General features: G+C 44.1%; 1 protein-coding gene across 1 annotated transcript in view; it reads right to left on the reverse strand.

Moving 5' to 3' along the window:
- The window catches only part of ATG2B (autophagy related 2B), a 76,379-nt gene that overhangs the window by 4,982 nt on the left and 57,936 nt on the right, over positions 1-13,461 (reverse strand). The window contains 7 exon segments of the mRNA XM_043556964.1: positions 2,971-3,120; positions 3,999-4,153; positions 4,406-4,527; positions 5,084-5,166; positions 5,532-5,601; positions 8,550-8,757; positions 9,065-9,143. Coding sequence (XP_043412899.1) covers positions 2,971-3,120; positions 3,999-4,153; positions 4,406-4,527; positions 5,084-5,166; positions 5,532-5,601; positions 8,550-8,757; positions 9,065-9,143 — 867 coding nt within the window.

Genomic DNA, 13,461 nt, shown 5'->3' on the forward strand with positions numbered 1-13,461 from the left:
GTGACACGTGTGTGTAAAAAATATAGCTAAACTACAATTTCACATAGGGAAGCTTAAAGAAATATTTAATGATCCAAGAGGAGCTCTCCTGGCACTATTAATCACTCTAGTTAAATCAAACTTAGCAAACAAAGCTTCCGGAATAACATAATCTCAAAAGAAATATGGTGATAGTTCTTCCGATCCAACCGTAACAAGAAAACCTAATTCTACGAAACTCCAGAAAATTACTTAATTTGTTTTAAATTATCATCTGTTTACTAGAAAAGATAACCATGGAACATGCACTTAAGAGAAAAGGCGAAATACAACATCTTACTGGATTAAACAGAAAAAAATCTGAGAACATAAAGCAGGAACATGTTTAATAATTAAAAACAAAGTTTCTGTAGCATGTTTTCCTCTTCTAACTGTGTAACATTAAAATAATGACTGTTAACCTTTAAAGCTGAATACGTAAAGGTGTTGATCAAACCGAGCTGGTAAAATTCAGGCACGACTTTTGAATCCAGCACTTGTCTAACTCCGGACCCCTCCTCGCAGGGGACACGAGTCCCTGTTCCGGTGTGGCCGTTTCAGGAGGGGCGCAGCGCAAGGAACTGCGGGCTCTCCAGGGAAATCAAGGAAGCTGTCCTAACCCAGAATCCTGCCATCACTCTGACAGGCGAGCAAGAGTATCCCTCCCACCCGGCACAGCAGGCAACAGCACGGAACACCGGAGCAGGGAAAGTACAGAAGAAGAAAAAACAAAAACAAAAAACCAACCACCTAAGTGCCATTTTTTACAACCATCTAGTACAGACAAGAGAGAAAAGGCTCAGTTTATCCATTCGCCCCACCACCTCCCCCCTCCTCCCTCGGCTCCCCCTCCGGGTACTAACTAGCTGCCCCAGCAGCAAGCGCGGAGACAACAGAAGTAAATTCCGTCTCAGCTCCGCACTTAGGCGCTGCCTTCACCAAGTCCTTCCAACGGGGAATTTCCACGGTGTGGGGACTGTCGAGATTAAATGACACGACGCACCTAACGACACCGGCACGGCAGGAACCGCGTATTCACTAAGCGTGTTCCGGGTCACCACCACCACCGCCGCCGCCCTCATCACAGCTACCTGCCTCCCACGAGGGGGAGTTATGTAAGCCGGGGTCGGCCGACTTCCTCTGGAAAGGGCCAGAAGGCAAATGTTTGTGGGCCACACAGTCTCTACCGTATATGCTTTTTCTTTTTGTCTTCTTTTTACGATCCTTCGAAATTGTAAAAATAACCCTGAGCTACAAGGTCCACACAAAAACAGGCCGGGGCCAGATCTGCCCTACAGGCTATGGTGCGCAGAGCCCAGATCTAGAGGAGCAGCCTTTCTGTGAAAGACGCGGGGCGTTTTCTCTCAGTCTTTGAGTTACTAACATCTAAAAGGGAAAAGACATGTTTATCGCCATGTAGGTGCCTCTATTTAAAAAGTTTTTAACACAGAATTGAGATCCGTCTACAGGGTGCTCACTGTTCACACCCTCCCTCCCCCCCAGTCTCATCCTGACAGTTTGAGAGAAAGAAGAGGACAAGGCAGAGCGAACACCCAGGTTCCAATCCTGACCCACTCTGACCTGCCCTGTTCCACTGGGGAGCTGTTCCCACAGAGCCGGTCCTCAGGGCTGAGCAAGGAACACCACCTACCTTTGATGGTTGCTACACAGCTGGGACAAAGTAAGCACATAAATATTTTTTTTTAATGAATACAGATTAAGTTGGTCAAGCTTTGTGTAAAGTGCCCCATATCCAAGTGCCATTACATCTGGCTTTCAACGGCCCCCACCAGGCCTTGAACCCCAGAATCATTTTTGCAAACCTGATTTCCAACATGACTACATGTTAGATAACTAGCCCATCCTGATATCTACAGGAACAGGTCTGACCAGTAATTCTCTCTATTCTCCCGAATGAATCTCCTCTTAAGAAAGGCAAGTGGTCTTATTTATCCCACTAATACATGTCCTGGGGGCCCTACCTCGGTGGTCATCCGACTGTTCGGGACCACAGAGGCTACTTTGTCAGGGAAAAGACCGTCCTAGGCACCTGTGCCTGTCCGAATATGATGGGAAAAAAAGATCTTTAGTGAAATCCTAATATATGCATCATGAGTACAACAACCTCAAACTTCATGTCATATTAAAAAAAATGTCCCCAACAAGGCCCACAAAGAACCGGGATTCACTGGCGCAACTAAACTGCAATTTGGCAAATACTTAATAAGGGTCAGGATTCGAACAGCTACACATAACCTCCTGCACAAATAAAGGGACGTTTACATGAACATTCCTAAAGCAGTGTTTTAAGGGAAAAAATGGCAACCGTCTACCAACAGGAAAATACGGTCATACGGTAAAATGCTGTAAGACAGTTTAAGTTAAATGTACACATACCAACATGGATCGATCTTGAAAGGCAGCCGTTACACAGCGATACATACACGGTGATGCCATTTATGGCGACTTTCAAAATATAAACAACAGTACGTGTTGCTTAGGAATACATACATGATAAAACTGTAAAAACGTGTACAAAAACCCACGTACCGCCTTCAGGACAGTGGAGGCACGGGATCGGGACGAGAGTGAGCGGCTCACCTGAAAAGCTGTAAAAGCTGCACTTCTCAACAAAGCTGAGCAACTACAGCGCAGCGTGACTCCCGTGTCACAGCCGGCTGGGGAGGGCACGCGCTGGTCTCCATGACCCAGCCGGCTTCTGCACGTAAGGAGAATCGGCCTTTCCTCTGGATCATGACCCCTCTTGTGAGCCCATCACTACGTGGCCCCAGTCTCCGACCTCACGCAGATATCTGCACTCGCTACTGGGAGCGATTCGAGGTCCACTCTCGGGGATTCTCAGGAACAAATCCCAACCATGGAACGCTCGTGAGACAAAAGCCAGGAAAGCACGCCAGCTGCTTCCGCCTCATGCTCTCAAATACCACTCACCTCTTTCACAACACTGTAGGCCTTGGCCACACCTTCCCGCAGGTCCGCTGGCTGGTGGGCTAGGCGGTGATGAGGAAACCTTTTGATCTTCTTGGGCTCGATAGAAAGGGTCCCAGGAGACACCATGTCGTAAGCAGTCTCTGCTGCTGCCTGGATCATTTTATCAGAAAGAATGAATCAGAGGAAAAGTCTGCACACGCCCCAATGATGTACTGGGCCAAAAGAACACAGGGACCCACAGGCTCTAACACAGGCACTTCTGCAGGGGCTGAGTTCTTTACAAAAAAAACAAGAACATCAAAGGGCACATTAAGAATTAATTCCTAGGGGACGCCTGGGTGGCTCAATCGGTTAAGCGTCCAACTTCGGCTCGGTCATGATCTCACGGCTTGTGGGTTCAAGTCCTGCGTCAGGCTCTGCGCTGACAGCTCAGAGCCTGGAGCCTGCTTCGGAGTCCGTGTCTCCCTCTGTCTCTGCCCCTCCCCTGCTCTTGCTGTCTCTCTCTCTCTCTCTCTCTCAAAAATAAACATTAAAAAAATTAATATCTGGATTGATCAGACTTTTTCAGTGGCTCCTCTGTCCTCGGAGAACACTCTCCATGTTACCAGGCTAGTCAAGAATGCCCTGTCTGTGAACAACTAGACAAGGTCAACTAGAGCTCGATACTTAATGCAACAAACCTTAATACATCTGCTATCTGATCTGCAATGATTTCTTTACGTTTAGCTATGATCTTTTCATATAACTGAGGCAAAATAAATCCTCGACTAACTTAAAGGTCGTAATTTAACTGAAACAGGCAAACAAATTTGACATGGCATTCCACTTCTTTATTCTACTAATTATTTAACACCGGAAAGCTAAGCAATAAAAAAATAAAAAGTTAACTCATCATAAATAAAAGACCTACTCCAGCATTTTGTATAGCTTCACAATATCATTTTAAAAACAAACAAACAAAAACAACCCAACCGTTTTACAATAAGTCCTCCTCTCTGTACAGAGGAAGGCAGGCTGTGGGGAGATACCTGTATGGTTTGAACCATTCTGTTTGTGAGTTCTAGAGCAGCCATCGCTGTGGACGTGCCAAAGGAGGCGGCGCCTCTCTGAAACCCTCTGACGATGCGCCCATCCTTCCGGTACTGCTCAATGGGTAACCAGACCAAGTCCTTCAGGCCTTGCACTAGAACGACAGTCGATACAGGGAAGTCAGGAGCAGCGATGGAGCCCGGGTCCCTGCTATCACTCTCACCCTGGGGTTTTTAACCTGAAATGGGAGGCCAAGTGTTCTTACAGGTGTGCATGACCACGCATGTGAATTTTCTAGAAAGATGGTCCGCACAAAGACTCTCAGAGGCATCCACGAACTCCAAAAGGGTTAAGAATCACAGATCAGCCAAAAGAAATCGTCTTTTGATTAAAAAAGAAAACTCACCTAATTGTACTAGAGAGTGCATGGGCCCAACGCCTCCCAAGATCCCCGGTAGCTGGTTCTTCTTAATGTCCGTGAGCCATTCGGTGATGGCATATGAAAACAATTTGTCAACACCTAGCAAGCTAGAGCAAATGACTATTAGTATACAGAAAAGAGATTTGCAGGTTCAGATACTGTAGATATTCAGTCTGAATATATTACACACGGATGTATGTACACACATATGATCTGGTTTAACATCAGTAATTTCTGTGAGGCTTAGGTAACCAGTAGAAGTGTGTTCTTCCACTGCTCTAATTTCTTGCGCATCCAGGGATTAATTTTATTCTGGCATCAGATTAATTCAATGTCTATAAATTGCTACAGGGCTCCCAGCTACTAAGAACCATCACGCTATGAATTTCCAGTCTTTTTGCTAAATAAACTGATTTACAACTTTGGGAAATTATTTAAAAATAACTATAGCTGTTTTTGAAAAATCCTCCTCTGTCCAAACTACTAGTACTCTCTCAGAATAAAAAGTAGCCCCTAATTGGGAAGCGTCCTCTAAAAACGAGCTCTCTGCAGACAATACTGTAAAGTAATTAATTTATTTGTTTAAGAAAACTCAACATTCAATTTGTTGTAAACTAACTGTAGTAACCATACCGTAAAGCCTCATGTACTAAACCAACCTACCCGTGACGGTAGAAAAGGCGCTTCAGCTTCAGTTCCGAGCAGTTTAACTGGGCCAGACCGATCAGGATCCCTGCTAGCGTGCCCTTTAGGATTTAAAACAGATTAATGTGTAGATTGAGAGACCTCACATTTAAAATAGTTGTTATTTGGGAAAAGCAAAGTAACATTCATTCACGAATAACGCTAGAACACTTAAAATATTTACAACAAAAGAAATACACAATAGGACATATGACACAACTTATAACAACTGTACTCATGGGTTCTTAAATGACGTTTACTTTAAAAACAGAATTTTAAAATCTTGCACATCATTTCAAACACACATAAACTATGACAGGAAAGGTTTAAAAATTAACTCCTAACAAAGAGAAACAAAGAGATAATTAGAAAACAAAAAAACAAAGGAGATAATTTTGTAGAGTATATTTATACAAAGTTTCCAAACCTGATCCATTGACACGTGTTTGCCGTGATAATCAAGTCGAATAGGAACTTCTGATGTGAATCTAAATTCTCTAAAGACAGAGAAAGGGAGTTATTTATATTCAAAAGTACTAACAGCTGAAATTAGATAGAAGTTAAATTTATTCAATTGGAGAATCAAAAACGAAGCCACAAAATAATGTGGATATAAGTTATCTCAAAGCCTAAATAAAGGGGAATGTCTTTCAGCTCTACCTTTTCTTAAGGTAACATAACAACTTAACTGATGTTTATCATAGTCTACGTTAGATTTATTTAAATTTTCCTCACAAAAATCTTTTCCTAGTTTACTAAATAATGTTTACTTTAGAAAAATTCATACTGGCAGATACTCTCCATTTATACAGGGAACAAACTGATAAAAGCAACCTTCAAGATTAAACCAAATGATATAATCATTACCAAGAAGTAAAAAAAGAGAAGAGTAAGGGATTTAAGCTCCACGGTGAAGCAGAAAGTGCCAGAAAACCCAGCCACGAATTCCAGTTTTACCAGTTATATGTGATGCGATCGTGGGCAAGGAACTTAAACTCTGAACCTAAACATCTTCGTCAGTAAATTTTTATTTTTTTTTATTTTTTACTTTTTATTTTAGACAGAGCGGAGCAGGGGGAAGGGGCAGAGAGAGAATGTCAAGCAGGCTCCACACTCGCCGTAGAGCCCGACAGGGTGCTCGATCCCACGACCCTGAGATCATGACGTGAGCCGAAATGAAGAGTCGGGACGCTCAACCAACCGAGCCACCCAAGCACCCCAAGTCACTAAATTTTTAAAATGCCACCTACGCTGGTGGATTTTAGTGAGCATTCTTGAAATTAATGCTGATAAACAGGGTATCAACATACAGACACTGGGAGTTCTGTGACAATGAAGTCAAAATTATATACCGATGGTATACCTCAAACAGAAGAAGCGGACTTCCCCAAGCTGGACTGCACATTGGACTTGAAACACAATTTTTCTACAGAGTTAATGTCTGCATTTATATGCTAAGCCATTCCACAAAAACCCAGTTTAACCCACAGTCAAATGGAAGTGCTGTATTTCCACCAGTCACTACAAGGAGCCTGGGACCCCAGGTCATCCCCCGTCTTCCAAATACACATCTCCATGTGGTTTCTCCATTTGGTTTTCTCGGCAACGGCCCCTTGACGCCTGCCTCCTCCGTCCACACTTTTTTCCCCATGGCACAGAATATGACAAATCATCTATTTTAATTATTTGTAATGTCAACTATATAGGGATTTTTCTCTACTTTGTTCACTGTGCCTAGGACAAGAGCTGGCATACACAGAGCAAGAGCTCAGTAAGTATTATGGAATGGTTGGGGGAGGGGGAGCTATTAGGCCACCACTTAGAAAACGCACTGGATTTGGGATGAAGACCTGTGTTCTGGTCTTGACTTGGCCACTAACTGTGTGGTCTTGAGCAAGTCAACTCACTTCTCTGGGCATTAACTTCCTCGTCTATGAAGGGAGAAATCTGGGTTATATCACTAACTACCACCCCAGGGTCCTAGGCCCTCTAGGAGCTTTTGAGTGTATACACAGAAGTCTGTAAGCAATTTTAAATAGTCTAATGATAAAAATAAACATTTGCTTAAGTAAGTAAGGCGACACAAGCTGACTAAATAAAAAGCATCCAACCTCTTTGCTTTTAGGCCAGAACTGTTAACAATTCAATTTCTTTTGGACCGGTTATCCAGTGTTCACAAAAAAACAAACCGGTATTCAAATGATTACTTTGGGTACACAATTTCTTGGTAGAAACGAAATAAAAGAGATCCTTCTTTCATGGTGAAAGGTCTGGAACCACCAGAGATCATCTCTCCCAGGATCTTTCCAATTCTCATATTCGGTTATTTTTTTCCCTAGTTCCTAGAGTACAGAAGATATATAAAACATGAAAGCACTTTAAAATAGTTACACTGCCTGCTTTGAGCCATAGCCAAAGTGTAACCTGAAGTCCACGTGGAAAGACAGAACTTGGGGACCATCGATGTCAGCAGGAGTACAGAAAACGAGGGGAGTAGCTGACAGTCCCTCACAACACAGGTGGCCTGGTCATCATCCTCGCTCCTTCCAAAGAGCCAAGGCTCCACGCCCACCATCAAGGGCTGGGAAAGAAGGAAGACGGGGAGAACGAACGGGTCAGGAAGCGAAGGACAAACTGCGACGTGCGAGCGGCTGGCTGGGTCGTGGGGCAGTAACTCCAGCAGACGGCGGCTGCGCAGGGGACCGGACTTTCCTGACAGTGCCGACTGAGCTGGGGAGCGAAGGGTCAGGAGAGACAGGACGGTGCTGGGGAAGGGCAGACGGAAAACCGCAGAAAGTTCTCACGTGGGAGGAGGGAGCGCAGGAAGCCAAGGTGTGTAAAGGACACCATGTTTGAGGAGGTGCAAATATGCCATCACAGGGGCTGGGAAGAGGGCCGAGGAGGGGAAGCAGCAGCTAAGAGGAAAAGGACACTCCTGCTCCAGGAAAGATCAGGAGGAAGGGCTCCTGAGCCAGGGCTGCTGTGTGTAATCAAGGGGTGCGGGATGCGCGAGGCCCGCCTGTAAATAAACACACCCAGTCGACGGTCTGGCAGGCACAGAAAAGCTGGCGTAATCTCACGATCAGGGAGTGGTACACGAACACATTCGAGAACAACCTGCAGGGGCACCTGGTGGTGGTGGTGGGGGGAGACACGGGGGAGGGGGGGGTAGGGGGGGAGGCGGGCAGGGCGCTCAGTAGGTTGAGGGTACGACTCTTGATTTTGGCTCAGGTCATGATCTCATGGTTCGTGGGTTTGAGCCCCATATCGGGCTCCGCGCTGACAACACAGAGTTTGCTTGAGATTCTCTCTCCCTCCCTCTCTTTCTGCCGCACCCCCACCAGCCTGGCTTTCACACTCTCTGTCAAAATAAACATTAAATAATAATAATAAACCTTCAAAAGTCTAAAATAGCTTTACTTGTTATCCAAATTAAGTGATTTACCTAAAAAACACAGGCTGATCACTAACTGCTGCTTCTTCAGCTGAGAAGTCCTTCTGTTCCTCCCTGTCAACCACTTCCACGGAGCTGACACTGGTGTTCTGGGAAGGCTGCTTCGGCCCAGGGAAAGAAAGACCGAGATTTGGCTCCTTTGAGGTGCTTAAATGCCTCGGCAAACTGCAGGTGACATCAGCTCCAGGAGACTTCTTGACTGCAAAGGTAACGAGCACGTTGAAGACCCGCTGTGCTTCTTCAGAGCGCCCGCTTAAAATCCAGGTAGCCGTAGCTTGTGTTGGTATGTTTCACTTAATAAGCACAATTAGCGCTACAGAGAAAACGGACTTCCGCCTTTTAAGACGTCACTTTCACATATACTACATTCGCGAAATATGAAAAGACACACAAAACACACTTCTAAAAATCGGAATGAAGACTGGAAATACCCTCCCCAATAGGCCTCAGAACAAATCAATCCAAGCACTTGTTACAGACATTTTCAAACTACACATATTTAATACCTTCTGGATCTGGAGCCATGAGAAGCTCTACTTCTGTCGAAAGACTCGTGAAGAAATCCTTCAGGAAGAACAAAGCGTCCTAAAATGAAAAGATGCGATTATAACCAAAGGGAAGGGAAGGGAAAGGCAGATTGATTCTAAAACTAAAAAGCAAAGTGTCTTACAGTCCCATATTTGACTTCTTATTCATCTACAATTTTTACCGTGTGAGGCGTTGCTCCTCTTCTCTCTCTCGCTCTCTCTCATTCTCTCTCTCTCTCTCTCTCACACACACACACACACATACACACACACACACACACACACACACACATTCTGTTAATTCTCCCAACCCTGAGAAAATCAAATGTGAAAATTAAGACACAGAGGGGTTAAAAATTACATAGCTATTTGTGAATCAAAATAAATTTTAGTTTTCTTGGAAATACAGCATTCTCGGTCTTCAACACTAGTTCTCACCGCAAACCGGCGGTGGTGGTAATACCGACACGAGCAACAGCTGGGGCCGCACAAGTTCTCACTGTCTTAATGTTGCCCTTACTGCCATGTTATGCTGCCTTAAGACATGTTCTTCCTGGAACAGGGCACTCGGAATCAGTAAGCCCACTCCGTATGGTCTCTTCTGAAATTACACAGTAACAAAAAATGCATAGGCCTGTCTTGATGTCATCTGAATAAACCGTATTTGCCCATTATTAGCAGCCGCATTTTACCTCCCTCCCTCAAGCCAACAAATCCATTTTGGAAAATATGAAAATGAAATGCCTGAGCCTCTTCTTTCTCATTCTTCCCTTGCCTTTGGAAAAATCCTAAATAAATATAACACGTTAATATCGCACCAGAAAAAGCGATGTGACAGGCAATTACAGGGCACAATATTTGGTGGCATACCAAAAGTTTGGTAATTCCAAGGGATCTGATCAACTAGTAACCACATTCACCAGAAGTGTAAATGATGGAAGTTAGAAAGGTATTTTCCTAGGTAACATGGCATATGGGAGACTGAAGGATGGGGCTGAAGAATAAGCAGCTACTTATGGAAATATTCTGGTTCTGCAGTAGGGTAGTCGGTTCATGATTTGTTCATTATTTTATTATGCTTTACACACGTATATAACTGTTATTTACATTACATAATAATATGCAGATACACGTATGTATGTATATATACACACATTTAATATGTGTATCGAGAACCAGATGTTAACAAAGTTAACCTAAATGTTACCTGTCATTATTGGACCGCTAGATGGCGATATTTTAACACTATAAATGCTTTGACTCCATGACTGCCTTCAAAAAAAAATACTAGTAAGAGAAAACTCTAGGTAAAAATATGCTCTAAAAGGGGCACCTGAGCGGCTCAGTCGGTGAAGCATCTGACTCTTGACCTCGACTCAGGTCACGATCTCACAGAACCTGAGCCTGAGCCTCACGTCGTGCTCTGTGCTAACAGCATAGAGCCTGCTTGGGACTCACTCTCTCTCTCTGCCCCTCCCCTGTGCTGCGTGCTCTCTCTCTCGCTCTCTCAAAATAAACATTGTTTTTTAAAAAAGGAAGACTACAGAGACAGCGGCTTTTATCCATTTTTACTACAAATGCACAAAACAGAAAAGGAGTGCTAATCAGCAGCGTTTCAATGTTCTCAGAAGTTTTGATTTTGTTATTTATGCTACTCTTTACAACTCGATAAAACCTGATTTTAAAACTAGCCAGAAACAGACCCTTCACAAATAAGTGTACCAATGTCAAAGCAGCACATGAAGAGATGCTTAGCACCATCATCAGGGGAAATCCAAATTATAACCACAATGAACACCAAATAAGACAGTTCAACACACAACACCAAGTTTGGCCAGAGTGTGAAGAAGAGGCAGCTCTCACCTGCTGCAGCGGGGGCATACGATGGCGTAACCGCTGCGGGGAACAGGCAGCTTCTCACGAGAGTTAAACACACATCTGCCTCGTGACCTGGAAATTGTTTACAATACCCAACACGAATGGAAACCCAGATCCACAAGAAGATTTGTACACTAACTTCATAACAGCTCTATTTAACAGAGCCAAAACCGAGAAAACCACGCAAATGTAAATCAGTAAGTAAACGGATACACAAATTGTGGTACAGCCGTACGGTGAGATCCGTACTCGGCAATAAAGGGGAACAGACTGAACAGAAACGAACAGACCTGCCTCAGCACAGAGGGAGCGCGTGGCACGGGAAGCCAAATACATTTCCACTCACACGAAGTAGTGGGACAGGAAGGCTGACCCGCGGGGACGGGAAGGAGGTCAATGGCTACTGGTGGAGACCGACTGCAAAGGGGCCCGGGGGACTCTGAAGGGAACAGAAAATGTGCTCTATTTCAACTGGTGTAGTAGTTACTCACGTGTGTATCTTAGTCAAGCTCCAACGGTAAACCTAATATCCTGGCACTTTACTGTACGCAAATTATACCTCCATACAATCAATTTCTTAAAAGTTTAAAAAAAACTTGGTTTATTATTTTTGCAAACAGACTATAGTTATTCTAGCTTTAAGGTGCTATGATACAAGATATTAACAGTACAATATGACTTAAAGTGTTAAAATAATTAATTTTCATGTCATACTCAGACTCAGGCAACCAAGCAATGATGCTAAAAAAAAACACCAATATGCAAACTGGCCCTGCCATGTATTCACCGTTTCCAACCTCAGCCAAGCACAAACTCACCTTACCAGAATGGCCTCACACGTCCTCTCACACCCTGAACTAGACCCTCGATGCCTTTACAAAAAGCTTCGTGTGACTAACTCCACTGCATTCCTTAAGACCCACCTCAAGTGTCACCTCCTCCAGAAAGCCTTTCCTGATTACCCTCCACACTCTTCTAAACTCCCAGACGGCTAAGGAGCCCTTTCTGCTGGGGTGTAACATGCTCTGCCTATCTTTACCACTTGTACTCACCACAGGATGTTTAAAAAGTCCTCTGTTTTATGTTGGTCCTCTCCCCACCCCCACCGCCCCGTACAGAGGTCTTTGAGGATGGGTGTTTGCCTAGCTTCGTATCTCCAACATCTTAGCACAGAAGCTGGGACAAGGCTGGCATCCGGCAGATGATCTGGGGTTAATAAGCATGTCTTCCCTATGCAGATTTCCAGGCAGTGAGACACTGAAATGGATCCCAGACTAGGAGAGTCAGGCAATCTGGCCTCTTCATATTTCAGATCCCAAACTGCCTACTTACACGACCGTCATCATCTACTTACCCTCCCCCAGACGAAAACCACCCCTTCCGCCTGGTATCCTGCCTGCCCTACGGGTACACCGAGCTTTGGAAGCAATGGCACTGAACTTCAACGGCAATGCAGCTCTTTGAAAACGTGAGAAAACAGTGTGTGGCTTTCATACTTGATCCAGTTAATAAAGTTCGCTGATATGTTCGCTGAGAAAAATATTACTCAAAGCACAGTCGTTCAACTGATTTGTTTTCAAAAGAAAACACGGAGAATGCGAGTAATTGGTTTTCTATCCAGATGACCATTTGCTATCTCAAACTAAGGTGGCGGTGGGGGGGGGGGGGGGTCGGCGCAGTGAATCCCTCCCCAACACTTGGGAGCATGGCTGTGTTCTCCTAGGGTTCACATCTTGGGGAATTACTTCCTGCTACTCCTCGGTTACACCATAACAGTTATTTCTGTTCTCTCAACGGTTAATGTTTTCCCATTTCAAAATCACAATGCTTTATAGCTCTGAGTAAGAAATTAAGCCCACTATTAAAGAAAAAAGCATATTAAAGGAAACCGGGCTAAGTCCGGCAAAGTCATGCTATAAAGACGCATCTCGCACAAATTCTTGCTCAGGCTGGTGAGTTCCACGGATCAAACTTCCCATAAATACTTCATCGTATTCCTATTCCAATACAGGCCAATGTATGGATGGACCAAATTAAAATACGGGTATGCAAAGATATTCTTCTCCTAACGAGAGAACATAAATCTCAAGTGCGCATCAGCAGGACCGTCCCAGCTCAGAAGCGACCAGTATCGATATAAAGCCGGCTGAACTTCTGCGCTTCACGAGACTTTTCTGAGAAATGCCTGTATTTTATGATATAAATATTGATACATTATTCCTGAAATATCTGCTACTTATTTAGATAAGTCACCATTATTCAATCCATACTACTTAAGCAAACCAATAATGCTGTCCCACATACTCTCTACCTCAAACCTGAGCTCACAGCAATGTAGGCTGGGACGGGACAGTTTTGTTATTTCAAAAGCAGGCTATTCTAACAACTCCATTTATTTTCTCTGTTGTCACGTGCTTCGGTTAGTAAGAACAACAGACCTTTAACACCGTGCGCCAGGCACGAAGCTAAATATTTAACGCTCACTATCTTATTCAATC

Source organism: Prionailurus bengalensis, chromosome B3 (assembly GCF_016509475.1).
Source record: "Prionailurus bengalensis isolate Pbe53 chromosome B3, Fcat_Pben_1.1_paternal_pri, whole genome shotgun sequence".
In the NCBI taxonomy this organism is placed as follows: Eukaryota; Metazoa; Chordata; class Mammalia; order Carnivora; family Felidae; genus Prionailurus; species Prionailurus bengalensis.